Source organism: Xiphias gladius, chromosome 8, assembly GCF_016859285.1.
Source record: "Xiphias gladius isolate SHS-SW01 ecotype Sanya breed wild chromosome 8, ASM1685928v1, whole genome shotgun sequence".
Lineage (NCBI taxonomy): Eukaryota > Metazoa > Chordata > Actinopteri > Istiophoriformes > Xiphiidae > Xiphias > Xiphias gladius.
The window spans coordinates 27,046,460-27,056,855 of record NC_053407.1 but is presented as its reverse complement, the minus strand read 5'-3'; the positions used below and the strand labels follow the sequence as shown (position 1 = coordinate 27,056,855).

Here is a 10,396-nt window from a genome sequence, read left to right as displayed (position 1 = left end):
CATTTTACTAGTTCTACTATCTTGTGGAGTATCTTATTAAGCTAACCGTTGTTGACAACGGTAACCTAGCAGCAAAAGCATCACATCATGGACACCCCAGGGTGGATGTTTACTGTAATTTTAATTTACCTATAGCCTATATTCTCCTATCATTTTTAACTTCTCTTACTCAGCGATCTTAAATTATATCATACGTCTGGTTCTAACGTTCAACTTATAAACCGCAACGTCCGGCGTTAGCTAACTCATGAAAACGGGTGGAATTACTCTGCCGCTGAATTTCTCCGAGCAGTTTGTGGAGCAACGTGTCCAACGTTAAACGTCGTCACAGATGTTTGTGTAGTGCGAAGAATAAACGTAATTTTGAGGAGCACAGCAGTGTTTAGCCACAGCTCCCTAACTACAGTGACCTAGCTACAAAGCAAACAGTAACGTTCGTTATTTATCAGTGAGCTGTTTGCTCACTTGCTGGTTAAACTGTTACAAAAAACGGTATGGCCAAGATGCCTGCTGCTCTTGAGTGGGATAAAGTGACGAGAATTAACCCAGCGACCCTCCATGAACGTGAAAAAGACCAAGTGGACGAGGTCTTCAGCATGTTCGTCTCGGTAATAGTCCACACTCCACACTTGGATTAATCACACGGGAAATTAATGCTCAAGTTGCCCAACCACCAACGCTTTTTTTGGGATTAAATGACAAATTGAAAATATTGGTGCTGTACATGCACAAAGAAAGACTAGTGTCCTGCTAATCCCAGATTATTGTCCAGGGCGTTACAGCTCCTTGCTGTTTGGCTTTGTCAGCAAAATATAGCAATCAGATTGTTTTGCTTTGACCGTCCCCTCCTTCTGTGGTCACTGTTGACCTGGATATCTCACATAGCAGCCTTAAATCTGCATAAAGTCCACTTAGAATCTTATGCAGATGTAAAGTGTGAGTGCTGTCTGTCATCTGAATTTTGATCAGTCAAAGAAAAACTTCAGATGTTATGTATCAGTGATACTTTTTGTCACTCTTATGGTCTAGGCTCTTGTATTGTTTAAGATTATTATTATTATTATTATTATTATTATTATTGTTATTATCTTAGATGGCTCTGCATTTGACTGTTTTTTTTTTTTTTGATTAAACTACTTTTTCTATGCAGACGGAAGACTGGGAGGTGAAGGATAAAACTCCTGAGAACATTGTTCAAATCCTCAGAGTGTTTCAGGCCATGCTCAAGGTGTTCAGTCTTGTTATTGCTATATGAGCTCTACCATTCACATCTATCAACAATCCTCGTTAGATATGTAAAGTATTTCAAGAACATAACATGTTTAGTTTATAATTCACATTATAGACATTGATGCTATTTCGGGGGTATGTGCTGCTTGAAATATTGCCATAAAATAATATAAATTTGACCTAATTTTTTCCCTCCGTCTGTCTTTTAGATTAAGGATAGGGAACTTACTCTTTCCTACAACTTCCTCGATGAGATCGGAGTACAGCATGCCAAAACTGGTTAGTGCACAGATAAAGTGTAGTAGTCAAAATGTTTCATATGTTTAAGGTTTGCTAAAAAACCATACTGTTTACCTTGTTGATTATGACTTCTTCACTGTAGAAAAGGAACTCCTCGCCAAGGTGTCGAGGCTGGAACAAGAAGACAAGGTAACGCTTTGTGTGCCTGCTTATTTGTCTATATACTGTTCTGTATGTCACTTTATGTTACATAGTGTATGTTATTCATTGAGTTACTGAGGTGTTCCTATTTTCACTGAGATGAATGAAACCACCATTATAAATGTGGAAAAAACACAAAAACACATCAATATCTTCAGCTGGAAATCACCCTTCATGCTACTTTATTTCTGGCAACAGTGCCAAATCTTTCAGCCAGTCATTGAGTGTAACCCTGGCTACAAAGGGATCGGTTGTAGTCACTGATAGACAGCACATAAGAAGATTACAGCTAATTCCTTTCATGCTCACAGCCATTACCTTTAGTTTCGACTTGGTTATTATTGGTTTGTATATAATCAGAACTTGCCGTTCCACAATTTCCTTTGCAAAGCGGAAGTTAATCCTAATTTAAGAATGTGTAAATGATAGTGTATAAATATGGTGTGATGTAAACATATGGAAGTGATTGGAGACCGAGAGGTTTCTTGATGGGGTTTTTTTTTGTGTTTTTTTTTTGGTCTTGTTTCCGGTCCATGCGGCTCAGCTCCCCGGCACTGGGCCAGACACCCGCTTTCTGAGAGATGAGATTCGGCAGCTCGAGACCCAGCTGGAGCAAAGGGAGGGGGAGTTCAACCAGTTAAAGAAACAAATGGGCAAGGGAAAGAAAACCAACGAGGAGGTATGAGGACGTTACTCATGGTTCCCGTGCATAGCATAGGACTGTTCAGTACTGAATCTTTGGATGACCTAGGAATCTCAGTTTTTACTATGCACACACTGTGTTGACACTGTGCTGGTATTACCTTTTAAGTACATGCTACTGAAGAGAATTTTATTTGTCCTTTGATGTTATTCACGGAAAGAAAATATTGCCAGTGGGTTTTATTGATCTGTTTATAGTTTTCATTGAACCACATATAATTGTATTTTAGTGTGTTCAAATAATAAATCATTATTCTCACAAAGAATTTTAAACAAATTCCTTCAAAAACAAACATTTTGTTAACTTTAGGAGTTCATTATGAAAATGACATTTAAATTCCTTGAAAAATAATCTCAAATTGCACTAATCTTGTTAGACATTGTCTACTTCCACTCGCTTTCCAGCGATTAATACTCAGGTTAATACACTGGAGGCTAAAAGCCTAGTGCACATGTAACAGATGTTAAATGTACATCTAGTGTGGTTACATTTTTGCTGCGTTTCTGCATTTTGTACTCTTGGTTTTGTTTTCCTAGTTGGTTGTGCGAGCAGAGGAGGCCGAGGACGAGGTCAAGAAGCTGAAAAGAGAGGTATGTGGCAGCTGGAACCACACCATAAAGATCGTAAAACTTTCTCAAGCAATCTTTGCATTCGGAACTTCATCCTCAGTCAGTACACAATGTACCCCATGTATTCATACTTAATTTAAAACTTGTACAGTCTCATGTGCTCTGCCATCATAAGCTCGCATGAATGTTTTCTCAAAATTCATCTTCTCTTTTCATCTCTTTCTATTCCATTGCCATAGATAAAAAAGCTTAAGAAGAAGGTAAGAAATAAAGGTAGTGTAGTTAAGTAAAAATAGGTTTCAGTTATTCACAATAAGTATGAGTTTGATTGTTTTTGTAGTTGTAAAAAGGTACAAGTAAGCCAGTGTAGGGAGTACACATTTTTAAAATATCTTTACAGATGGTCCCAGACTGTACATGTCTTACTGCTGTAGAGTTGTTTTTTTTTATGTTATTTTGGCACAGTTTTTTATAGAACTCCATAAAGGGTCAGAGAGGGAGTAAGGTGGCCAGAAGGGACAGTGAGAGAGGATGAAAACATCAAAAAGTGTCCAATGAGATAAGATACAGACCAGAGACAGGACACAAACAACAAATAAATCAAAGTTACAATTATATGCTATAGACAGTATTATATTCTATACCAGTGTGCATACATTACATGTACTGTATGTAACAAAGCAAATGTGAAGTTGAGTGTAATTTCCTGATGTTCTCATTTAAAGTGACACAGTTGATTTTGTAATATATATTGAAGTATAAATTCAAAGATTGTGATTCAAGAAATCCAAAGAATGTACAAGTGAGATATGTCACTGTTATCATCCAAAGGGTAATGACCTGTGTAGTTGGTTATCCTTGCTGGTGCAGATTCATTTTCTATTAATCGACTAATCTTTTAGTCGATCTAAACATCAGACAAATCAGTTGTTTATTATCCAATGTGTTGTGTCTAGATTAGTGTACGACCACAGGGCACTGGATCCAGCTCATTTTCTGTGACTAATTCTGTCCTTTCTGTACAACAACAGAATGAGCAGCTCCAGCAGGATGTGGACTTCTATCGTGGAGAGCTGGACCAGAAAGAGCCCGTCCCATCCAAAGACGAGAGTGCTGAGATCCAGAGGAAGCTCAACTCGGCCAACCGCCAGCTCTACCAGTGCTTGGAAGACCTTCAGGTATTTGGAAATCTTTTTCTCTATAATACCCTCTGGTGAATGAGGCAAGCCCGGCAATAGGACTTTGCTTTAGTCTTTGAGAAATCTAGAACCACCGAAGCCCTTGGTGAAGAAAAGACCCTAAATCAGTGTAAAAATATGCAAAATCGGTGTTGTTTTCATATCATAAATTGACTTTTTTCCACTCATTTTTATGGCTTCATCTGTTTTTATTACCCTCACTTTGTACCACTGATTTGTAGAATGTATAGGTATGCGTCTACGAATCAAGTTTATCACATTATTTTGTGTCCATTAGCGAGCTGAGGATGAAAACTTACACCTGAAGACACAGAACGAGCAGATGCAGAAAAGTCTGGAGGAGTCTGTGAAGGAGATGGAGAAAATGACAGACGAGTACAACAAGATGAAGATTGTTGTACAGCAGACTGACTCCATTATGGACCAGCTCAGGAAAGAGAGGGATCATGCAAAGCTGCAGGTAAAGACCCTCTTCAATTAACTACTTTTTTTTCTGTATTCTGTTACCACCCTAAATGTGTGGGTGATTTGTAAAACATATATTTTTATGCTGAGAAGAGTTACCTGAAACCATTTATGCTGCAATGTTGAAGCTGTTATGGCTTTTTTTTTTTTTAACATAATGACATTGTGTGTAGGATACTGAATCCTGATTTTGTGTGTGTGCTTGATGTGCAGGTCAGAGAGTTAACAGACAAGATTCATAGCATGACCGAAGAGGAGGACCCAATTATGGCAGCAGTCAATGCCAAAGTGGAGGAGTGGAAGGTGGGTGTTAATCAGATGTCTACAACTCTCAACATGGCAACTCTTCTCTGTTTTTCTCTTTAAGTTGGATGTACGTAAAGGATACGTGTAATGATAGACTAGAGAAGAATTTTAAAAAGTAGCCTTTTAGCCCTTTTTGACGTCGGGAACTCATCAGGGAACCCAGAAACCTCTTATGAACTTTTAACGCCTTTCGACCAACGTAACCACGTTATAAATTTAGTTCCTGGCTAACAAAAGTGCCTGGGAGAGGACTTTTGAAAATCTAGGAACTATCTGGGTGCAGTTTTTCTCTATTGAGTGACATCCCTCAAGGCTGTTACAACTTATGTACAGCACCATTCGCAGCGTAAGCTAGCACTGGCTGTAGTGAAAATTTCTTTTTAAATTTACTGATCTCAGAAACCAAGTAATTTAGTCAATTCAGAAAAGTAGTCTAAAGAGTCCAAATTAGATACAGGCAGTGTGTGAATGAGGAAAAACAGAAGGGCAGTTGTATCACTGCAGTCACGTCGTAAAACACAAACAAAAAGCTGTAAAGCATAGTTGCTACTTTGGAGACTGACGCACTCTTTACTTTTCCATCTCTGCTTCTGTTTCTTTTGCAATATCCATTCAAAGATCTCAGTCACACAGTAAACTACAAAGGCCAGGATCGTGTCTCTCTGGTGTGTTGTTTCAAACAAAGCGGCAGTTTGTTTGTAATAATATGTCATCAGATTAATTTACCTGAACTTCACTATTCTTCAGAGGCATTAGGAGCGCAAATAGGAATGTGTCAGAGGGACTTACTTCCTACCACAAACCCTCCACTGTGCTCACCTGATCCTTTCCTCACACACAGAGAGTGCTCTCTGGGAAGGATGATGAAATTCTGGTGTACCAGCAGATGATCCGTGATCTGAGGGAAAAGCTGCGTACAGCCCAACTGGACTTGGACAAGAGCAACATCATTGCCTTGCAGCAGGTCTGTCCCAAATCAGGAGAGGAGTTAATCCTCTTTTATGTGTGTGTGTGTGTGTGTGTGTGTGTGTGTGTTTGTGTACAGCATATACAGTACAAATACTGTATGTCTATAAAAATGTGTGCTCCAGGTATAATTCTTCTAGATCTTGCAGACTTAAATATGCAGGAGGGAAATCCTAATTACAATGTGGAAAGTCACTGTGTGCATATGCCTTTATTTGTTTCCTTTGGAGGGAGACCCTAACTTGGAGGTGACTGTAATTTTATGTCCTTCCATCTGTCTGTCATTTTTCCTACTTTATGCTTTGTCTTTTTGCCTTTTCATGCCTTTTCATGCCTTGTCAACCTATCCTCCTTTCTGCTGCCCTGGGCCAGGTTATATATGAACTCTGTGCTGTAAGTTTCATCTGTCACGTGCCTCCTATCCCCAGCCTCCCCTTGTTTTCATTTCATAAATTTCCTTGATGATGAAAGTGCAGAGAATTTAGTGTGCCACAGCTGTGCTCAGCCTTACACATAAATTCTCATAATTTCAAATTGTTGGGGAATGCCCTAAAGGCCGTCCAAGAGAGAGATAATCAAATCAAGATGCTGGGTGAGCAGGTGGAGCAGTATACAGGGGAAATGGAGAAGCACACCCTACTCATTGAGGAGCTAAAGACGTCCACAAGGAAAGACAGAGGTAAGTGGATTCCTGCTAAATAATCCTAACCGAGCATCCTCATACATAAAACAACTATGATGAGGTCCTTCCATATTCTGTCTAAAATGAGTGGAACACTCATTATTGGAGTTCTGAATACTACATCACACTTTCTTCAGCCTTTCTTCTCTTAATTGTGGACTGCAAACATTTGTAGTGATAATGGAGAGGAGAAGAAATCAGCCCCAGTCACCAGCTGAATGTAATGAGTTGAAAAAAAAAATTGGAATAAACACAACTCCAAAGATTTGTAAGGGCCTTTAAAAACACAGAGAAAAATATAAGGATCTGTATAAGGATCTCCTGGTTTTCTCTGTTTTACATCGCTGTGAAGTTAACATCCTTGGGGTTTGGCTGGTTGGTCAGACAAATTGTCATAAACATTTACTACGATTTTTTATTTTGTTGTTTTCTTTTTTTGACATTTTAGGATTAAATGACTAATTAAGAGCATTTTTAGCACCACATTGTTTTTGTTTTACAGCCCACAACTTAACTGTCTGGTTCAGTGTCACTGCTATAATCGGCATCGTTTTCACCTGGACCAGGCAGCTGTTTACAGCAATAAAGCTTTCAGAAGCCTAAGTCTGTAAAGTGACTTATGCATTTTATGAGGTGAACTAGAGGAACCAGCCAGTATATTCTGGTATTCTGCAATTACCAGATTGTCACTTGGGTCTGCAGTTAAAGAAATAATCTCCTTTTCTTGTTCCAGACCTACCATCAACCATACGGCAGAAAAAGATGGAAGAGCTGAAGTCTAAGCTGGAAGCTGCAGAGGCCAGAGCAGTGGAAGCAGAGCATGCGGTAAAGCTTGCGGAAGCTCATGCTGAGGAAAAAGACAAAGCACTCATTGAGGCTACCAACCGCTTGAGCCAATACGAGTCTGTAAGTCTATAAATACCTTCCCTTTCCCCTTGGTTTTGTACTTTTGGCTTACATAAAAGATTTTTAAAATCTGTGTCAAATTAATTGAGACTTAAAATCCCACATGCAAGGCAGACTGTCTTTTTTTCCCCCCTGTCCATCCTCACTTTTAATAGAGACGTTGAAATGATTATGCGATTATAGTGTGAGCAACATGCTTTTCGGGTCTACAAGCTAAGTGTTTTTCTTTCGCCATGTCTAATCATGTCCTGATTTCCCCAAAAAGCATACAATGTGGAAAACAAGGAAATAAATAAAGTGGGATAAGACATGCTTTTTGATGGACGAGTAACCACAGCTCTGTCTCTGTATTAAAGGGCATTTATGGCCTGGAAGCTGCCATTGCAGAGATCAAAGAGTCTAAAAATCAACTTAGAGTGAGAGATCTTGAGGCAGAGGCCATGACCAAAGAGATCAACCAGCTTGAGATGAGAATCAATGACCTCATGGACGAAAACGAGGATTTCCGAGGGAAACTAGGTCAGATTTTTATAAAAAAACGTTCCCATCTTTCAGTCTATTTAGAAAACACTGAATGACCTAGAGCAGTGAAATTAATTTTACTTTTGTTTATTTGGGTCTTCTCCATGACTCGAAAGGTCTGGAACCAAAGCAGGAAGTGGATCTGACAGAATTCAGGCGAGCCAAAGATCTCAGGCAACGCCAGTACAAAGCAGAAAACCAAGTCCTCACCAAAGAGGTAAATTGGGATTACAATGGTTACAACCGCACCCTTTAAAACCATTACAATTTTTGAGATCCTCTCATCTCACTCCTTGATTTTTTTTTTTTTTTTCTTTTTTTTAGATCGAACGGCTTGAAGAGGAAAGACTGGAGCTAAAGAAACAAATCCGACACATGGTGAAGGAAAGAGGTGACACATAAATAATGGAATTAAATAACACCAATAATTGTATTGACATTATTTGCTATGTTTTTTCCCCTAAAACATAAAATCAAATGAAGAGGTTATGTCTGTCCGTTTGACACTGTATCTCTAGTGATATCTAGTAAAACTTAGAGCGATACAGTGACTAATTATTTGTGTTCAAGCCTTTAAATAATTGCACTGTTTAGCCTGATGAGGGCACAATAGTTGAAATGTTATTTCTGACTTCGTCAGAGCCTCCAGGGATAATGCCTATTACTGATTTGTATAAAAATCACACGTGTTTTCTGAACTTGAACTCATCTGAAGGGCTGAAAAATTAATCGAAATATTAGCAAAATCACAATATGGCCAAGTGCAATATCCAAATCGCAGGAGCTGCAATTTTTGACATAAACGTAAAATGTGTCACAAAATACTATTATAAATGTCAAAATAATCACAATAGGATTTTTTTTTTTTTTTTTTTGGATATAGTTCAGCCCTACACATCTGCACTATTGTTTGGCATAGGTGCCATGTGGTCCATTGGTTCCCCAAAATTACACAAGACCATTGTATTTCCAATACAGTGCAATACACTGGAAGTTTTCTGTGGTACTGCAATGATGATTAATTAAAAAAAATTTTCAGAAACATTGTTCCTATGAAAACTGTTGACAGTGAGTGAGGTTATCCTGAATGACGATTGACATTCCGTTTTACCTCCATTGTATTGGTTAGGAAGTAGAAATTTAATCAAAAAAGATCTAGAAGCAGATATTTCAAAACCGAACAGAATATTAATTAATATTAATATTGCGCTGTTTCTAAAATCTTACGAACAATCACCTGTTTCCGCAGGGATCCCACAGTCGAGCTTGCTTCTGGAGGAGGACGTCAGGCCCAGCAGAACTTTGCCACTTAAACAAAGCAGCATTTACACAGATGAAGAAATCAGACGCAAGGTAAGCTCCCTCATTTCTAGCATCTCAACTTAAAGCAAGTCCCAGTGTATCAAAGGAGGGCGATTTCCTGATTAAGCCACAGAATCAATTCATTTTCTGAGCTGATTGCAGTTGCTATCCACAGCACAATGGTTTGCAGTTTCATAGCCAACAATACACAGTATGCTTTATGTGTTTATTGTGACATTTTATCTGATCATTATGTGGTGGGATTGACGGCCAACTATAAGTTTTTGTCAGGTCAAAAAAAAAATCTTTATTAACTACTCCAACACCGTGCAGCATAGAAACTTTCATATGTCAAAATGTTCCGCTCGATTAGGACATGCTTGGGTCTACTTTTTTCATTCATATCTTCTATACTTTCCAAAATATTCAACATTTTGTCACAAGTTCTTGCCCATTGAACTGATTGGACAGAATTTTCAGACGCCAGAGTGCATCACATCACACCCATAGTTGGATAAGCTTTTAAACTCTTATTAAAAATGTGTTTTTAGTTTGTCCTTATTCCCACAATTTTGATTCTTAATAGATAATTTTTTTTATCAAGTCCTATGCAAATTTGTCCTCTTTCACGCGGTGCAACTATGGAAGCAAACACACTCACATATGTCGTTCTATGAGTCTGAAGGTGACAGGAGTAACATCGAGCTGCCCCATAGATTTCAATCTCAAATCAATTCCTGCATTTTGCCATCATCAACACATATTTTAAATCAGTGCTTTCAGCAGAGTCCCCTCTTTCTCACAATATAAAATCAAATTTAGGCGATAGGAATTATGGTCTCTAATCAAATTCAAATTCAAAGATGCTTTATTGGCATGGAAGTTTCAAAAATAATGTTGCCAAAGCACCAAAATACAATTCAACCAAAAAAGAACATTAAAACAACACCAAGATCGATATACATGTATATATTAATTATATATCTACAGTATGCTATATGCATGTGTATGTGTCTGTCTAGGGCATACGCTGGCCACTGTTGATATATACTGGGCAGCGAGATACGTCCTGTCTCCTTCTCTTATGAGTATTTTTAATTTTGAG

The 10,396-nt window shown here is 38.4% G+C and overlaps 1 protein-coding gene across 2 annotated transcripts in view; it reads left to right on the top strand.

Moving 5' to 3' along the window:
- The window catches only part of cep290 (centrosomal protein 290), a 39,011-nt gene that overhangs the window by 1,859 nt on the left and 26,756 nt on the right, over positions 1–10,396 (top strand). Inside the window, exons 1-16 of one of the 2 annotated variants that reach the window (XM_040133021.1) lie at positions 21–608; positions 1,151–1,228; positions 1,440–1,509; positions 1,613–1,659; positions 2,216–2,350; positions 2,911–2,964; positions 3,975–4,121; positions 4,420–4,602; positions 4,821–4,910; positions 5,755–5,877; positions 6,435–6,558; positions 7,295–7,467; positions 7,824–7,986; positions 8,106–8,206; positions 8,314–8,380; positions 9,239–9,342. In XM_040133021.1, the coding sequence (XP_039988955.1) occupies positions 495–608; positions 1,151–1,228; positions 1,440–1,509; positions 1,613–1,659; positions 2,216–2,350; positions 2,911–2,964; positions 3,975–4,121; positions 4,420–4,602; positions 4,821–4,910; positions 5,755–5,877; positions 6,435–6,558; positions 7,295–7,467; positions 7,824–7,986; positions 8,106–8,206; positions 8,314–8,380; positions 9,239–9,342 (1,773 nt within the window). In that variant the 5' untranslated portion in view covers positions 21–494. Of the gene's footprint in view, positions 1–20; positions 609–1,150; positions 1,229–1,439; positions 1,510–1,612; positions 1,660–2,215; positions 2,351–2,910; positions 2,965–3,974; positions 4,122–4,419; positions 4,603–4,820; positions 4,911–5,754; positions 5,878–6,434; positions 6,559–7,294; positions 7,468–7,823; positions 7,987–8,105; positions 8,207–8,313; positions 8,381–9,238; positions 9,343–10,396 lie in introns of those variants that run through there. The other variant, XM_040133022.1, reaches the window with a different exon arrangement.